This window comes from Salmo salar, chromosome ssa28, assembly GCF_905237065.1.
Source record: "Salmo salar chromosome ssa28, Ssal_v3.1, whole genome shotgun sequence".
In the NCBI taxonomy this organism is placed as follows: Eukaryota; Metazoa; Chordata; class Actinopteri; order Salmoniformes; family Salmonidae; genus Salmo; species Salmo salar.
The window spans coordinates 30,056,971-30,076,780 of record NC_059469.1 but is presented as its reverse complement, the minus strand read 5'-3'; the positions used below and the strand labels follow the sequence as shown (position 1 = coordinate 30,076,780).

The 19,810-nt window shown below is 40.8% G+C and overlaps 1 protein-coding gene across 3 annotated transcripts in view; it reads right to left on the bottom strand.

Annotated features, from left to right (window-relative positions):
* LOC106589860 (syntaxin-binding protein 4) overlaps positions 1-19,810 on the bottom strand; it is a 137,050-nt gene that overhangs the window by 81,486 nt on the left and 35,754 nt on the right. For all 3 annotated transcript variants that reach the window (XR_006762559.1, XR_006762558.1, XM_014180263.2), the window contains exons 12-16: positions 18,039-18,136; positions 17,488-17,584; positions 10,833-10,957; positions 10,092-10,181; positions 9,896-9,961 (exon numbers count right to left, since the gene is read on the bottom strand). Coding sequence is in view for 1 of the 3 variants with exons in the window: in XM_014180263.2 (XP_014035738.1) it covers positions 9,896-9,961; positions 10,092-10,181; positions 10,833-10,957; positions 17,488-17,584; positions 18,039-18,136 (476 nt within the window). In the remaining 2 variants the exon portion in view is untranslated. The remainder of the gene's footprint in view (positions 1-9,895; positions 9,962-10,091; positions 10,182-10,832; positions 10,958-17,487; positions 17,585-18,038; positions 18,137-19,810) is intronic.

Below are 19,810 nucleotides of genomic sequence, written 5' to 3'. Positions count from 1 at the left end.
CTACAACCACCTAAAAGGAAGCGATTCCCAAACCTTCCATAACAAAGCCATCACCTACAGAGAGATGAACCTGGAGAAGAGTCCCCTAAGCAAGCTGGTCCTGTGGCTCTGTTCCCAAACACAAACAGACAACACAGAGCCCCAGGACAGCAACACAATTAGACCCAACCAAATCATGACAAAACAGAAAGATAATTACTGGACACATTGGAAAGAATTAACAAAAAAACTGAGCAAACTAGAATGCTATTTGGCCCTAAACAGAGAGTACACAGTGGCAGAATACCTGACCACTGTGACTGACCCAAAATTAAGGAAAGTTTTGACTATGTACAGACTCAGTGAGCATAGCCTTGCTATTGAGAAAGGCTGCTGTAGGCAGACCTGGCTCTCAAGAGAAGACAGGCTATGTGCACACTGCCCACAAAATGAGGTGGAAACTGAGCTGCATTTCCTAACCTCCTGCCCAATGTATGACCATATTAGAAACACATATTTCCCTCAGATTACACAGATCCACAAAGAATTCAAAAACAAACCCAATTTTGATAAACTCCCATATCTACTGGGTGAAATATCACAGTGTGCCATCACAGCAGCAAGATTTGTGACCTGTTGCCACAAGAAAAGGTCAACCAGTAAAGAACAAACACCATTGTAAATACAACCCATATTTATTCTTATTTATTTTCTCTTTTGTACTTTAACCATTTGCACATCTTTACAACACTGTATATACACATAATATATGACATTTGAAATGTCTTTATTCTTTTGGAACTTCTGTGAGTGTAATGTTTACTGTTCATTTTTATTGTTTATTTCACTTTTGTATATTATCTACTTCACTTTCTTTGGCGATGTTAACATATGTTTCCCATGTCAATAAAGCCCCTTGAATTGAATTGAATTGAGAGAGGTAGAGACGTAGAGAGGTAGAGAGGGCGAGAGAGAGAGAGGGAGAGAGCAAGAAAAGTATGTGCATGTGTATGAGTCCATGTATGAGTGTGTGGGCCCCAATGTCCATGTCAAATACTAATCTTGGTGACCTTGGACACTAATGACAAATTGTAATGTTTCCCATTTCTTCATCTCTCCATCTTCATCTCCCCTTGCCCCCTCAGCTCTACAAAAGAACCCTAATCAACTCAAACCAGTTGGCAATATAACCCTTCACAAAAGAGAAACAGCAGGACTTTTCCCTGGCTCAATTCAATACTACCACTCTGTATGCATATTTCATACATTTGTCTTGTAAATAATTTATTTATCCGCTTGTGTAATGTTTTCTGTGTGCTGTCTGGGGTGACCAACCTGGACTCAGGTGTAGACGTAACATAGTAAACTTAAATCTTTCTCCCTCCCTTTAGTATGATATGTTACGTGTCGTATGGCATGTATTAAATTTGTGGATGTCCATCATCCATTTCGTATGATAAGTTCCGAATTCCAATTTGTATAATACGTTACGAATTGCAATTCGTACAATATCCTACGAATTTGCAAAACGTATGATATTTTACGAATTCCAATTTGTTGTGGCTAACGTTAGCTAGGGGATAGGATTAGGGGTTAAGGTTAGGGTTACCCAGCTAGCACATCTTTTTTTTTTCTTGGTAAGAGTGTTGTTTTCTTATGGTTATTTTGCATACAACCTTCCCACAACGTTCTGGGAATGGTGCAGGTCACCCAGCTAGCACATAATGTTCCGAGAACCATATGTTTTTTAGGTGGGAATTTCAGAACTTCAGCATAATGCTTTCTGCAGGTTTGTCATGGTTCTATTTAAAGTCATATTCTCCAAGCATTAAGAAAACGTTCAGGGATCCATAGTAAAATGTTCTCAGACGCTCCATGAAACCTAAAAATGTAAGTTCCCAGAACAGGCGAAAATGTTACTTCCATTCTCAGAACGTTTAAAACAGTTTTACCAATCAGGAAACGTATGTCTTCGTTCCCAGAACCAATGGGAAACCAAAAACATATGTTCCCACAACTTCCAAGGAACCAAATGTGCTAGCTGGGAAAAGTTAGGGTTAGGCGAAGGGTTAGCTGACATGCTAAGTAGTTGCAAAGCAGCTAAAAAGTAGCAAGTAGTTGCAAAGTTGCTACCCACTAGCTAAAATTGTCTGTGATGCGATTCGAACACGCAACCTTTGGGTTGTTATACGCCCACCCATCCTCCCCGACCAACCTCCCTCCTGTTTGAGTGTCACCGATTTAAATTGACCATGTTACTTCTAGTCTTTGAGGCCAGGCTGGAGTGACAGCAGGGGTTTAGTTATGTAATGCTGCTGAGCAGTGGTGGAAAAAGGACCCAATTCTCATACTGGAGAAAAGTAAAGATACCTTATAACAGAAAATGACTCAAGTACAAGTCACCCAGGAAAATACTATTTCAGTAAAAGTCTAAAAGTATTTAGTTATACTTAAGTATCAAAACTAAAAGTTTAAATAGTTTCAAATTCATTGTATTAAGCAACCCAGACAGCACAATTTTTTTAACGGATATCCTGGGGCAACATTTACAAACAAAGCATGTGTGTTCAGTGAGTCCGCCAGATCAGAGGCAGTTGGTATGACCAGGGGTGTTCTCTTAAGTGAGTGAATTGGACCATTTTCCGGTCCTGCTAAGCATTCAAAATGTAAGGAGCACCTTTGGGTGTCAGGGAAAATGTATGGAGTAAAAAGTACATCATTTTCTTTAAGAATGTAGTGAAGTGAAATTACAAGTTGTCAAAATGATAAATAGTACAGATAGCCTCCCAAAATGACTTAATTAGTACTTTAAACAATTTTTACTTAAGTACTTTACATCACTGCTGCTGAGCCTGTAGCTGTGGAGTCTGCAGGGGATCACTATAGAGAGCTCTTCAAGATAGCATTCCAAATGGCACCCTATTCCCTATATAGTTCACTATATTTGACCCTGTCGGTGCCATTTGGATGGGTCCTGGTGAAAAGTAGTGCAATATAAAGGGAATAGGGTGCCATTTGGGATGCAGACAAATATAATCTAGAAAGAGAACATGACTGATGCAAAATAATCAGAAAACCTATAGATAATTTGGGATTTTGGCAATGAGGCCCGTTATCTACTTGCCCAGAGTCAGATAAAGTTGTGGATACCATTTTTATGTCTCTGTGTCCAGTATGAAGGACACCCCCAGGTGGTGAGGGTAGGCATCAACACGAGGGCCCCTCCTGTACTCCCTGTTCACCCACGACTGCGTTGCCGCACACAACTCCAACACCATTAAGTTTGCAGACGACACAACGGTGGTAGGCCTGATCACCGACAACGATGAGACAGCCTATAGGGAGGAGGTCAGAGACCTGGTAGTGTGGTGCCAAGTCAACAACCTCTCCCTGAACGTCAGCAAGACAAAGGAGCCGATTGCGGACTACAGGAAACGAAGGGCCGAGCACGCCCGCATCCACATCAACAGGGCTGTAGTGGAGCATGTCGAGAGCTTCAAGTTCCTCTGTGTCAACATCACTAAGGAATTATCATGGTCCGCACACACCAACACAGTCATGAAGAGTGCACGACAACACCTCTTCCCCCTCAGGAGACTGAAAAGATTTGTCACAGGCCCTAGATCCTCAAAAAGTTCTACAGCTGCACCATTGAGAGCATCTTGACTGACTGCATAACTACCTGGTATGGCAACTGCTTGGCATGCAAAGGGTAGTGTGTACGGCCCAGTACATCACTCACTGGGGCCGAGCTCCCTGCCATCCAGGACCTATATACCAGGCGGTGTGAGAGAAAGCAGCCACCTAAGTCATAAACTGTTCTCTCTGCTACCGCACTGAATAGCTTCTAAGACTGCTAATTAGTTACTTAAATAGTTAACCAATAGCTACCCTGAGTATCTGCATTTAAAAAAATGTTTTAACCTTTATTTACCTAGGCAAGTCAGTTAAGGACAAATTCTTATTTTCATTGACAGCATAGGAACAGTGGGTTAACTGCCTTGTTCAGGGACAGAACGACAGATTTTTACCTTGTCAGCTCAGGGATTTGATCTTGCAACATTTCAGTTACAAGTCTAGCGCTCTAACCACTAGGCTACCTGCCGCCCCTGCATTCATCACATATGTTGCTGTTACTGTTTATTAGGAGAGTGATGGAGTGCTGCATCAGATGACCTGGCCTCAACCCAATTGAGATGGTTTGGGATGAGTTGGACCGCAGAGTGAAGGAAAAGCAGCCAACAAGTGCTCAGCATATGTGGGAACTCCTTCAAGACTATTGGAAAAGCACTCCTCATGAAGCTGGTTGACAGAATGCCAAGAGTGTGCAAAGCTGTCATCAAGGCAAAGGGTGCCTACTTTGAAGAATCTCAAAAAATAAAATATAGTTTGATTTGTTTAACACTTTTTTGGTTACTACATGATTCCATATGTGTTATTACATAGTTTTGATGTCTTCACTATTATTCGAAAATGTAGAAAATAGTAAAAATTAAGAAAAACCCTTGAATGAGTAGGTGTGTCCAAACTTTTGACTGGTACTGTATATATATATATATATATTAAATGCCTCGTGCCCCTGCACATTGACTCGGTACTGGGACCCCTGTATACAGCCAAGTTATTGTTACGCTTGGTGTATTTATTCCTCATGTTATTATTTTTCAATTATGTATCTTTTTTCTCTCTGCATTGTTGGAAAGGGCCCGTAAGTAAGTTTTTCACTGTTAGTCTACACCTGTTGTTTGCAAAGCATGTGACAATTTCTTTTGACTATACAGGGAATAGGGTGCCATAACCAAGTGATTTCCATACCAACCCAGTGTAGTGTATGTAGAAGGTTAAATAATTACACTGCTGAATACACAGACGAAGTTACTCAGCCATTCAGGTTATTACATATGCAGTAGTGGTAGTGCTTAGGAGTTTAGAGTTACTCGCACAAACCTGTTTGTATGTGTGTGCATGTGTTTGTGTTTGTGTGTACGTGCATTGTCTGCATGTGTGTGTGTGTGTGTGTGTGTGTGTGTGCGCATGTGGCATGTGTTTGTGTGTTTGTTACAGTAGGGCTTAACCTGACAGCCAAGCAGTGACTACATAAAGCGCTTTCAGAAAGTATTCACACCCCTTGACTTTTTCCACATGTTGTTGTGTTACAGCCTGAATTTAAAATGGATTCAATTGAGATGTTGTGTCACTGGCCACACCACATAATGTCAAAGTGGAATGATGTTTTTAGAATTTTTTACAAATTAATAAAAAATGAAATGCTGAAATGTTTTCAGTCAACAAGTATTCAACCCCTTTGTTATGGCAAGCCTAAATAAGTTTAGGAGTAAAAGTCTGCTAAACAAGTCACATAATAAGTTGCATGGACTAATAGTGTTTAACATGAATTTCAAAAACAGATTCAACCACAGACCAGGGAGGTTTTCCAATGCCTCGCGAAGAAGGGGACCTATTGGTAGATGGAAAAAAAATCTAACATTGAATATCCCTTTGAGCATGGTGACGTTATTAATTACACTTTGGATGGTGTATCAATACACCCAGTCACTACGAAGATACAGGCGTCATAACTAACTGAGTTGCCAGAGAGGAAGGAAACCGTTCAGGGATTTCACCATGAGGCAAATGGTGACTTTAAAACAGTTACAGAGTTTAATGGCTAAGATCTGACAAAATGGAGGATTGATCTACAACATTGTAGTTACTCCACAATACTAACCTAAATGAGAATAAAAAGGAAGCCTGTCCATAGTAAAAATATTCCAAAACATGCATCCTATTTGCAATAAGACACTAAAATAGCAAAAAAATGTATTTTATGTCCTGAATACAAAGCGTTATGTTTGGGGCAAATCCAACACATCACGGAGTACCACTCTTCATATTTTCAATCATGGTGGTGGTTGCATTCTGTTATGGGTATGCTTGTCATTGGCAAGGACTAGGGATTTTTTTTATATAAAAATAAATGGAATAGAGCTAATCACAAGCAAAATCCTAGAGGAAAACCTGGTTTAGTCTGCTTTCCATCTTTCAGCAGGAGTTGCTTACCTAGACGACATTGAATGTTCCTGAGTGGCCGAGTTACAGTTTTGACTTAAATCGTCTTGAAAATCTAATGGCAATACTTGAAAATGGCTGTCTAGCAATGATCAACAAGCATCTTGACAGAGCTTTAAGAATTAAAAAAATAATAATGTGCAAATATTGTACAATCCAGGTGTGCAAAACTCTTAGAGATTTACCCAGAAAATCTCACAATTAGAATCACCTTTGGCAGTGATTACAACATGTATTGACTCAGGGGGTTGAATACTTATCTAATAAAGATACATTAGTGTATTATTATTATATATATTTTTCCACTTTGACAGAGTATTTTCTGTAGATCTTTCACAAAAAAAAAGACAATTAAATCCATTTTAATCCCACCTTGTAACACAACAACATTTTGGAAAAGTCAAGTAGTGTGAATACTTTATGAAGGCATTGCATGCAATCATTGTCGTGACAAACATGCAGTAAAGAAGGAAGATATGAAAGAAAGAAAGAAATAAAGATGTTACCATCCTGGTTCCTATTGGGCATATTAATGTTGCCTGTGGATAAATGTGGGTATTGATCTGTGCTCTTTATGCAACACTTGTATCAGAAGATTCATCTCAAATGGCACCCTATTCCCTATATAGCGCACTACTCTGGTCAAAAGTTGTCCATTATAGGGAATAAGGTACAATTTGGGACGCATCCAGAGTGTGTGGGAGACCGACCCGTAGAGGAGTGGAGGTGAGGTCAAGTGTGCTGTGTCTATGACTCACAATACAGAGAGGGTCTATTTATTTATTTTACTTAGGGTCCACCCTCTTCTGTGTTCCCTGGAGTCTCGCATTTCATACAGTGAGTTTGTTACTGTTCTGTCTGTTTCTCCCGCCTACACACGGTACTGTAAGTGCTGCAGCGATGCTACTACAGGATGTGCTAAACCCAGTGCTCTCAACAAGCTCAGAGAACACTTCCGAAATGATACCCTATTCTCTATATACAGTAGTGCACTACTTTTGAACAGAGCCCTGGTCAAAGTAGTGCACTATAACCCGGAATAGTGTGTCATTTGGGAAGCGTACTCTGAGAGGATGCTTAGGGATGATGGCATGCGTCGAAGGGACAGTGACTGCTCTAGTAGCATTAAGGTTGATAACCACTTAGTGATGTGGTTCAAGGAGTTTATAATGAGGGGTCTGTTTGTTTCAGTATGGGATGCTCATGTGGTTTGGTGTATGTAGTATTGGATACTCATGGGCTGATCAGTTGATTGGCTGTGTCCGAATACTCCTTCTTGTGCTCTAAATAGTAGGCTTTTTTTGTGGTATGTGAAAATAGAACGTATATGTGAAATTTCCAAATTGTAGTTAAAGCTTTAAATGCGTAGTCATTTTGGCTTTTCATCGAGTAGAATTTGCTGCACACTATAGAAAAGGGGAATCTTCTTTCCAGACCCATGTGTGTTTGACAACAACTTATAATCAGATAAGGAGACTCGCTTTACCAAAATGAACAAATGCTGGGATCAACACAATTGCACATTACACGACTCATTGTTAGTATGGTTGAGCTAGTACGTTTATATTTGTTGCTTATTGAATGCAGTTTTACTAAACAATATGTTCTAAATAGTATGTAGTACGATTAGTACACAGTATGGCTTTTTAGTAAGTAGTAGGCAAGACACAGCTAATCCTGTTCTAGTATTATTGTATGAATTCCATAGGCTAAGACCAAGAGAAGACCCTTGCTTGCTCAATATAAGCTGGGATCTAAAGATACATTTTGAAGATATAGTGCTCGTATGCTACCACTTCCCGACTGGTCGTTAATAAAGCTTGAGTTGGACTGTGGCTCGTTCTCTGTATCTTCATAACCATCAAGATTCTTCATTTTTTTTATTATTATTGTTGGACATAAAAGAATAAAAACACCAGCAAATCAAGCTCCAAGTGATTAACATTTTTTAAATCTGTTCCAAAGTGTTCCCACGCATATTATAAAGATATAATGTATGTCAAATGTAATGTACAAATGTACAAATGTAAGCAAGGTTTGAAATTGTTTTAGTCAAATATTATATTTGTTTGAGCTTCTTGCGGACAATTTGTAGTTTACAAATGATTTGTAATTATGTTCCTGACACCTGAACATCCTCTCAAGAAAATAAACGTCCCGCAGCTGAATCTAGTTGATGATCCCTGCCCTAGACTATCAGAAACATACAATAATAAAAATCGACATTATAGAATAATAGTGAAGACAGCTAAACTATGAAATAACGCATATGAAATCATGTAGTAACCAAAAAAGTATTAAACAAATCAAAATATTTTATATTTGAGATTCTTCAAAGTAACCACCATTTGCCATGATGACAGCTTTGCACACTCTTGGTATTCTCTCAACCTGCTTCCCCTGGAATACTTATCCAACAGTCTTGATGGATTTCTCACATATGCTGAGCACTTGTTGGCTGCTTTTCCTTCACTCTGCGGTCCCACTCATCCCAAACCATCTCAATTTGGTTGAGGTCGGGGTATTATGGAGGCCAGGTCATCTGATGCAGCACTCCATTACTCCCCTTCTTGGTAAAATAGCCCTTACACAGCCTGGAGGTGTGTTGGGTCATTGTCCTGTTGAAAAACAAATTATCGTCGCACTAAACTCAAACCAGATGGGATGGCGTATCGCTGCAGAATGTTGTGGTAGTCATGCTGGTTAAATATACCTTGAATTCTAAACAAATCACAGACAGTGTCACCAGCAAAGCACCTCCACACCATCACACGTCCTCCTCCATGCTTCACGGTGGGAACCACACAAGTGGAGATCATCCGTTCACCAACTCTGCGTCTCACAAAAACACGGCAGTTCAGATTTGGATTCGTCAGACCAAAGGACAGATTTCCACCGGTCTAATGCTTGTGTTTCTTGAAACACACAAGTCTCTTCTTATTATTGGTTTCCTTAAGTAGTGGGTTTTTTGCAGCAATTAGACCACGAAAGGCCTGATTCATGCAGTCTCCTCTGAAAAGTTGATGTTGAGATGTGTCTGTTACTTGAACTCTGTGAAGCATTTATTTGTGCTGCAATCTGAGGTGCAGTTAGCTGTAATGAACTTATCCTCTGCAGCAGAGGTAACTCTGGGCCTTCCTTTCCTGTGGCGGTCCTCATGAGAGCCAGTTTCATCATAGTGCATGATGGTTTTTGCGACTGCACTTGAAGAAACGTTCAAAGTTCTTGAAATGTTCCGGCTTGACTGACCTTCATGTCTTAAAGTCATGATGGACTGTAATTTCTCTTTGCTTATCTAAGCTGTTCTTACCATAATATGGACTTGGTCTTTTACCAAATAGGGATATCTTCTGTATACCACCCCTACCTTGTCACAACACAACTGATTGGCTCAAACACATTAAGAAGGAAAGAAATTACACAAATTTACTTTGAACAAGGCACACCTGTAATTGAAATGCATTCCAGGTGAAAATGCAAAGAGTGTGCAAAGTTCTCATCAAGACAAAGGGTGGCTACTTTGAAGAATCTCAAATATAAAATATATTTTGATTTGTGTAACACTTCTTTGGTTACTACATGATTCCATATGTGTTATTTCATAGTTTTGATGTCTTCTCTATTATTCTACAATGTAGAAAATAGTACAAATAAAGAAAAACCCTGGAATGAGTAGGTGTGTAAAAACTTTTTTCACTTGTACAGTATGTACTTTAAGTGTGCTTGTGAAGAACTTCCTCTGGTGAATGGGGAAACATCTGTGCACCCCCCCAAAAAAGAATGTCACGATAAAAGCAGCAAACGTCCAGTAACTAAGCTTCAGGTCAGATAAACTATACTAACACACCTGTTTGACCTTGTTCAGCTCTCCCTGCATCTGCAGTTGAAGTCTCTCGGACTCTGCCAACTGCTCCTGGAGAATGTAGAGACAGGGCAACAAAAAAAAGAACATAAATTGTCTATATACTGTATATGCTCATGTATTCACGTTTCTGTTTTCTGACCTACTAATGTTTGATTTGTCGAACTCCGGTAATATGTACCTGTAGTTTCTTGATCTCTCTCAGAGCCTCGATGTGGTCTTTCCTCAGTCTCTCCATCTCCTCTAGGTCATCAGAGTCAGACAGTGAAGTCTGATAGATAGACAGACGGACAGCTTTAATGCATATAAAACACACTACTATACTACGAATATTACACCTCCAAGCAGAGCATCAACAGGGCAACATTCATAACCACTGCATGTCAAGTTTACTACAGCAAACATTAACGCTACAATAGACAAACAGTCTTTGGGGCTGTTTCCCAGACACAGATTAAGTTTAGTCCTAGACTACAAAGCACTTTTAATAATGGAGATTCCCAATTGAGCTTGCTTTTTAGTCCAGGACCAGGTTTAACATGTGTCCGGGAAAACGCCCCTTTGTTTTAGCATAAATCTTAATTTGATCACCCTGTTGCAGGAGAAATGCAGAGAAATGTAATGCAATGCAGGACATTTAAAACGTGTAGTAGTGTATTTGAGGTTTAAAAAGGCTCCTGAAGTTCGTAATTTCCACTTTGAATTCACATTCCTGTTATTTTATTTTCCTGCTGCAGCAATTTGGGTCAAAGTAAGGTCCTAAGACTGTAAGACATAGATCTGCAAATTATTTTCAAAATCATCAGACCTATTTCAAATTTCACTGTCTGATGTGCACGTAAACAACTACAGTACATTATATTTGATGTATTTACACAGGAAACCCATTGAGGCTGGAGTGTACAGTATTACTATATCTTACCCGTGTGTTGGTGGGTGACTCTAGGAGGCTGGAGAGGTCTTCTGACACAAACTTTAACCTCTGACCTCCCACCTCTGACTCCTCAAACTGTAGCTTGAACAGCTCCCGCGTCAGCGTCTCAAAGTCTGTACACAGAGAGACGACATGTGTTTTAGAATCACAATCTATAAATACAGTGCATTCGGAAAGTATTCAGCACCCTTGACTTTTTTCTACATTTCGTTACGTTACAGCCTTACTCTTAAATCGATTAAATACATGTTTTCCTCATTAAATCTACACACAATACCCCAGAATGACAAAACTAAAACAGGTTTTTAGGAATTTTTGCAAATTTATTTAAAATAAAAAGAGAAATACCTTATTTAAAAAAGTATTCAGATCATTTGTTATGAGACTTGAAATTGAGCTCCGGTGCATCTTGTTTCCATTGATCATCTTTGAGATGTTTCTACAACTTGATTGGAGTCCCCCTGTTGTAAATTCAGTTGATTGGACATGATTTGGAAAGGCACACATCTGTCTATTTAAGTTCCCACAGTTGGCAGTGCATGTCAGAGCAAAATCCAAGCCATGAGGTCAAAGGAATTGTCCGTAGAGCTCCGAGACAGGATTTTGTTGAGGCACAGATCTAGGGAAGGGTACCAAAACATTTCTGTAGCATTGAATGACCCCAAGAACACAGTGGCCTCCATCATTCTTGAATTGAAGAAGGTGAAATCCCTGAGCGGTGTCCTTCCTCTGCAGCAATTGAGTTAGGAAGGACACCTGAATCTGTGTAGTGACTGAGTGTATTCATACACCATCCAAAATGTAATTAATAACTTCACCATGCTCAAAGGGATATTCAATGGCTGTTTGTTTTTTTACCCATCTACACTACCGGTCAAAAGTTTTAGAACATCTACACTTTAGTTCAGTGCGAATGTTGCCTGAAATCCATGGCTTCTGGTTGGGGTATGTACATACAGTCACTGTGGGGACGACGTACTCGATGCACTTATTGATAAAGCCAGTGACTGATGTGGTGTACTCCTCAATGACATCGGAAGAATCCCGGAACATATTCCAGTATGTACTGGCAAAACAGTCCTGTAGTTTAGCATCTTCTTCATCTGACCACTTTTTTATTGACCGAGTCACTGGTGCATCCTGCTTTAATTTTAGCTTGTAAGCAGGAATCAGGAGGATAGAATTATGGTCAGATTTACCAAATGGAGGGTGGGGGAGAGCTTTGTATGTGTCTCTGTGTGTGGAGTAAAGGTGGTCTAGAATGTTTTCCCTCTGGTTGCACATTTAACATGCTGATAAATCAGTTGTTTTCTTTCATTTCTAAGTTTCCCTGCATTAATGTCCCCGGGCCACTAGGATGAATGTTTTCCTGTTTGCTTTTGGCGGTATACAGCTCATTGAGTGCAGTTTTAGTGCCAGCATCGGTCTGTGGTGGTATGTAGACAGCTACGAAAAATACAGATGAAAACTCTCTAGGTAGATAGTGTGGTCTACAGCTTATCATGAGATACTGTACCTCAGGCGAGCAACACCTTGAGACTTCCTTATATATCGTGCACCAGCTGTTGTTTACTTTAATGCATAGGCCCCCGCCCCGTGTCTTACCAGAGGCTGCTGTTCTATCCTGCCGATAGAGTGTATAACCCGCCAGCTGTATGTTCTTAATGTCGTCGTTCATCCACGACTCGGTGAAACATAAGATATTACAGTTTTTAATGTCCCGCTGGTAGGGTATACGTGCCTTCAGTTCGTCCCATTTATTTTCCAGCGATTGAACGTTAGCTAGCATGATGGAAGGCAAAGGCAGATTAGCCACTCGTCGCCTGATCCTCACAAGGCACCCTGATCTTTTTCTGCAAAATCTGTTTCCTTCTCCAGCGAATGTCGGGGATCTGGGCCTGGTCGGGTGTCTGTAGTATCTCCCTCCCGGCCGACTCATTGAAGAAAAACTCTCTGAGGTGAGTAATCGCAGTTCTAATGTCCAGAAGCTCTTACTGGTCATAAGAGACGGTAGCAGCAACATTATGCACAAAACAAGTTACGAACAACGCGAAAAAACAAACAAAATAGCATGGTTGGTTAAGAGCCGATAAGATGGCAGCCATCCCCTCCGGCTCCATCTTCTAACTCCAGTCGCCTAATGGATGTAGTAGCATAGTGGCTAGGCTATAGATGGCTGAAGCATGGGGTTCGACATCTGCATTTGTTTAGGCTACAGCAATGTGCTAATCATTAGCTACAGTAGATCACAAACTCTGAGTGTTCAGAATTGTGGCTTTGATACCAATACCAGTTTAGTATAATGATACTCAATACCGTCACATTACCACTGTAAAAATATGCCTTAAAGTCAAAAATATACAGCACTTTTACTGTATAAAACACATGTGTTCAACTCTCCATCTGGAGAGCTAGTCCACTGGGTGTGCAGGCTTTTGCTCAAACACACCTGAGTCAGCTTAACAAGGTCCTGTTGAGGAGTTGATTTGTAGAGTCTGGTGTTTGAGTAGGGCTGGAACAAAAGCCTGCACACCCAGTAGCTCTCCTGGGTCATCTAGTGGAAGCCGTAGGAGTTGCGAAATGAATCCTTTCTCACTATGGTATCTATAAAACAATGACACTAAATAGTACAGTCACAAAATTCAAATTTTTTTGGGATCTATTTTTCACAGGTTTTTGCCTGCAATATGAGTTTTGTTATACTTACAGACACCATTCAAACTGTTTTAGAAAATTCAGAGTGTTTTCTATCCGAATGTGTTAATAATATGCATATCCTAGCTTCTGAGTTGGTGTAGGAGGCAGTTAAAAATGGGCACATATTTTTTTCAAAATTTCTCAATACTGCCCCCGAGCCCCAACAGGGGCCAATATACCACGGTTAAGGGCTGTTCTTACGCACAACGCAATGTGGAGTGCTAGGACACAGCCCTTAGCCGTGGTATATTGGCCATGTATCACAACCCCCCAAAATGACTTATTGCTATTATAAACTGGTTACCAACATAATAAGAGTAGTAAAAATAAATGTTTTGTCATACCCGTTGTACACGGTCAGATATACCCCCGGCTGTCAGCCAATCAGCATTCAGGGTTTGAACCAACCAGTTTATAATATAACATTAGAACATTAGCCTACAACCAAAAACTATAATAAGATAATTCCCTCATTCAGTGAATCAGGTATAAAATGGCTATACTTAGGAGCAAGGTAGCTAAGCGAAGGGCTCTCGACTGACTTTTTCCTGTGCTAAGTAAGACATAAAAGAAGTCAGTGGAGGCTCTGCAGAGGAGGAAGGGAAGGACCATGAATATCATATCAATAAAAAGTGAAACATAAAAATATATATATATATGTTTTTAGATAAAACCATATTAAATATATTGTCACCAAATAATTGATTAAAACACACTGTTTTGCAATGAAGGACTACCGTAGCCTCAGCAGCACTCTGTAGGGTAGCGCCATGGTGTAACAGCTAGCTTCTGTCCTCCCCTCTGGATACATTGACTTCAATACAAAACCTAGGAGGCTCATGGTTCTCACCCCCTTCCACTGACTTACACAGTAATTATGACAACTTCCAGAGGATGTCCTGATCCCAATCAAATGATCAGAGAATGAATCTAGTACTGAAAGCATAAGCTACAGCTTGCTAGCACTGCATAAAATGTGGTGAGTAGTTGACTCAAAGAGAGAAGGACAATAGTTGAACAGTTTCTTCCAAAATGAAGAAGCAAGAGAGAGATAGCTATATTTGGTTGTATTTTGCAGTTAGCTTGTTTAGTCTACTCAAACAACCGGCTCAAATAGAGAGGGATGCTATTGTTGTGGAAAACAACTAGCTGGCTATGGCTATACATCACTGGAACTCTTCCAAGTCAAGGTAAGCTTTTGTTTTATTAATTTGTCACCGGGGCCCACCAGTGTAACTGCTAAACTGCTTTCTGACTGTACACCGTACTGTATGATTGTAGCGGGTTTATTAACACGTTAGTTCTAGTAGATATGTTGACTGTGACCTGACAACCGATGTAGGCTGTGTGTAGCGGTTAGCGGTTATGATATGGCTTGAAAAGGTTTTTTCGCCGGGTCACAGACAGCTGATGTGTTGTGCACTGAAGTCAATAAGCAAAGGGAAAAGGTGAGAGGAGGAGAGCGAGTAGATAGTTGCGAGAAGGAATTATCTATACAATGAAAAAATTGATCATGCTGTTTGTATGTAGCTGCTATGAAAGTGAACTGTGTTTGCATGTGATTAGGGATGTATTCATTCCACCGATTCTGTTGAAAAATGTTTCTTAAACGGAAGCAAACAGAATGAAACAGGGATAAACATGCCTGAATTTGTTCAATAGAAACGTTTGCAACTGTTGGACTAATGATTAGCCCTTTGATCAGATAGATGCAGGCAAGAGTGTGTAAGGAGGCATTGAATGTGTCGCTGTATTTCACCTTGATTACTTTAATGTCTCTCGGCCTGCGCACCTACGTTGTGAACTTGCATTCATAGGCTAGGTTATAGAAACCTAATGATGGGTGCAGGGAAACCTTGAACTGGGTGAATGTCATATGAACGTAATAGAAATAAGGCCATGCTCATACATAAAATAAATAATCCTCATCTTAAAGGGCACCGACCACTGAAATAAGTTAGCTATCATCTAACATGTTCAGGGAATGCATGATGGATATTTTTGATGAGCAACATGTCAAAATAGGATCCAGAATGATCAGATACAATGTTGGCCCTTTAGAGATTAATTTGCCTACATGTTTTTGTGCATACTGGCCTAGGGCCTAGGCTATTTGCTACATAATTTAGGCCTACCACCTGTGAAAGTTAGAACTCAAAACACACTAGCTAGATTGCTCACTGTAAATATGATATTGTTGCTAGATAGAAATGCAATTGATCTAACAGTAAATGTAATGTCCTATAAAAATGTTCCATTTGTAGGCCTATATAGGCTCTTGATGTAGGCTATTCACTGCAAATGGTGCTCTCGGCTCCATTCTGCTAGTGTATCATCTCAATTATATACTCCATTTTTAAAGTGGTGTTACATCCTCTATATTGATAGTTGAGGAATAATTGTTATACAGATAAGTATGAAAGTCTCCTCTTTTTTAACAACAGTAACAGTAGTTGTTTTAAAAACTCTCTTTCCCGGAATTACATTTCAAAATGTTGCTCAACTGTCAGTATGCTTGTGCTTGTCAGAATGCATCACAGAATGCATCACTCCCTTCACTCTGTGTGCAAAGGGGGGAGAGGGAACGAGAGCCAGCATTCACTCTGTGTGCAAAGGGGGGAGAGGGAACGAGAGCCAGCATTCACTCTGTGTGCAAAGGGGGGAGAGGGAACGAGAGCCAGCATTCACTCTGTGTGCAAAGGGGGGAGAGGGAACGAGAGCCAGCATTCACTCTGTGTGTAAAGGGGGGAGAGGGAACGAGAGCCAGCATTCACTCTGTGTGCAAAGGGGGGAGAGGGACCGAGAGCCAGCACTGAAACAGGGACAGGGCAGATACTTTCATTGCAGGAAGCAGCTTAATGCACATTACTGTTGACCAAATAATGGCTTTAGAACTAAAAAATCTGCAGCAACGCTGTGAAGCCTAATCACCAACATAAGGAAAATTGCTTCGGTAAGAGGGCAATGTTGGTCTCAGTCATTTCCGTTTCTCGCTCCAGCTCTAGTTAGTTTTGTTGTCTATCAAATTGTCTTTTATTATTTTATTGCCATGGTGACAGAGACACAACATAACAGAAACACTGTAGCCATGTCTGTCGTATTTTAAAATACCTTTGAAAACTGAATTTGAGACATGTTAAGGCCTTCAAATCAGATAAATTAATAAAACATTTTTTAAGACTTTTGAAGGATGTGCAGACACCCTGTGAATGTGTTTAGGATAAGTATCAGCCATCAGGGTTAAATGTACATTGTCTTGCCCTGGAGGCAGAACTGAGCGGTTTCCACTAGATTGGCCAGCTGCAAAGTCAAAATTGGCTAGATTTTGGTGAAGTGTAGTCTTACCTGCACAGGCCACTGTCAGAGCAGGGTTAGGGTCAGGTAAGGTTATGGGGAAGTGTAGTCTTACCTGCACAGGCCACTGTCAGAGCAGGGTTAGGGTCAGGTAAGGTTATGGGGAAGTGTAGTCTTACCTGCACAGGCCACTGTTAGAGCAGGGTTAGGGTCAGGTAAGGTTATGGGGAAGTGTAGTCTTACCTGTGCAGGCCACTGTCAGAGCAGGGTTAGAGTTAGGTTCAGGCAAGGTTATGGGGAAGTGTAGTCTTAACAGCATAGGCCACTGTCAGAGCAGGGTTAGAGTTAGGTTCAGGCAAGGTTATGGGGAAGTGTAGTCTTACCAGCATAGGCCACTGTCAGAGCAGGGTTAGAGTTAGGGTCAGGCAAGGTTATGGGGAAGTGTAGTCTTGCCTGCGTAGGCCACTGTCAGAGCAGGGTTAGAGTTAGGGTCAGGCAAGGTTATGGGGAAGTGTAGTCTTACCTGCGAAGGCCACTGTCAGAGCAGGGTTAGGGTCAGGTAAGGTTATGGGGAAGTGTAGTCTTACCTGCGTAGGTCACTGTCAGAGCAGGGTTAGAGTTAGGGTAAGGTTATGGGGAAGTGTAGTCTTACCTGCATAGGCCACTGTCCCAGCAGGGTCTGTTTGTAGTCTGGCCCTCAACGTCTGTCTCTGTGCCTCTGTAGGATTCAGTCCCAATGCATCCAGAGCCTGGCAACACACACAGAGTTACACACACACACCATACCCTTAAATATGACCACACACACAGACTAGTAAACCACACACACACCTAGCGTGACTAAGCATGCTGGATGTGAATACTGCCTATCTATATTGCCATGATGTTGTGGGAGAATGATTGGAGCAGCTCGGACAAAGCACAGTGAACACAGTGAACACACACGTTGGCTGTATGGTGCAGTGTAATCAGGCCAGAGCACATGACAGGCCAGCAGCAGTAATAGCTTATTGAGCAGTGTCTCTGCAGGGATGAGGCAAAGTCAACACAATCAATACACTGCAATGACCCTAATGTCAAACCACATCCGTACAGCACACACACACAATTATAAACATTCCCATACACATACTCTAATTCTTAGACACATACATTAAACACTGATAAACACACACACTTTCACATCCACACGCACACACTGACCTGCTCCAGCCTCTCCAGTTTGAGGCGACAGATGGAGCTGAGGGAGCACTTCCTTTGTGGTACGTGACTGCTGACTGGCTGCCATACAGGGGAGGATTCTGGGTAGAGGGAGACAGACAGGTAACCAAGTGAAGCAGTGACTGGGTATAAAAACACATAACGTTGTTGTTGTTGTTTATGACAAATGTATTATATTTATTGCATGTACATGTGGAAAAAGAAAAGCTTATAAAATGGAGGAGGAGAGAGAGAAAGAGAGAGGCAGAGACAACGAGAGAGGCAGAGGCAAAGAGAGAGGCAGAGAGGCAGAGAGAAAGACAGAGGCAAAGAGAGAGGCAGAGGCAGAGAGAGAGAGGCAGAGAGGCAGAGAGAGAGGCAGAGGCAAAGAGAGAGGCAGAGGCAGAGAGAGAGGCAGAGGCAAAGAGAGAGGCAGAGGCAGAGAGAGAGAGATTTGTCACGTTCTGAGACAAATCATAATTTAAGGTACGTTACACATATTATTCGGAATATTCCCACTTAATGGGAACAATCCCACTTCATGCACAAGTCTGTTACACAAGCATATCTCAATTCAGCCCTTTGTCATTTCAGACAGGTCTAGTCAGAGTGAGAACAGGTGAGCTGTAAACAGACAGGTTCTGGAGAGAGAGATAATTAGAGATGGAAAAAAACAGGAAAGAACGGTGGAGGGAAATGATTCTGATGGACGGCTCTGCTTCACTGCAGCCTTCCAATCAAAAAAATCCATCTGTTCAAAAATGCACCAAGTTCACGACAAGAGGATAGACAGAGGCAGTCCTCTGATAGACAGATACAGATACAGTCCTCTGATAGTCCTCTGACAGACAGATACAGATACAGTCCTCTGTAGCTCTGTAGGTAGAGCATGGTGCTTGCAATATAAGGATAGTGGGTTCAATTCCTGGAACCACCTGTACGTAAAATGGATGCAAGCATGACTAAGTCACTTTGGATAAAAGCGTTTGCTAAATGGCCTATCATATTATTACAAATTGATATCTTGGAAGTGGTGGATTGAGGTAGTTCAGGTACTTAGTGTAGCTAAGGCAGGTAGTTAATGTATGCAAAACAGTTTTAGGTTTTGTTGACAAACGCAGTAAACATGTAGAAGTAAATGCAGTAAACGTGTAGAAGTAAATGTAGTAAACGTGTAGAGGTAAATGCAGTAAACAGGTAAATGTAGTAAACGTGTAGAGGTAAATGCAGTAAACAGGTAAATGCAGTAAACGTGTAGAGGTAAATGTAGTAAACAGGTAAATGCAGTAAACGTGTAGAGGTAAATGCAGTAAACGTGTAGATGTAAATGTAGTAAACAGGTAAATGCAGTAAACAGGTAAATGCAGTAAACAGGTAAATGCAGTAAACGTGTAGAGGTAAATGCAGTAAACAGGTAAATGCAGTAAACGTGTAGAGGTAAATGTAGTAAACAGGTAAATGTGTAGAGGTAAATGCAGTAAACGTGTAGAGGTAAATGCAGTAAACAGGTAAATGCAGTAAACGTGTAGAGGTAAATGCAGTAAACAGGTAAATGCAGTAAATGTGTAGAGGTAAATTCAGTAAACAGGTAAATGCAGTAAACAGGTAAATGCAGTAAACGTGTAGAGGTAAATGCAGTAAACAGGTAAATGCAGTAAATGTGTAGAGGTAAATTCAGTAAACAGGTAAATGCAGTAAACAGGTAAATGCAGTAAACGTGTAGAGGTAAATGCAGTAAACAGGTAAATGCAGTAAATGTGTAGAGGTAAATTCAG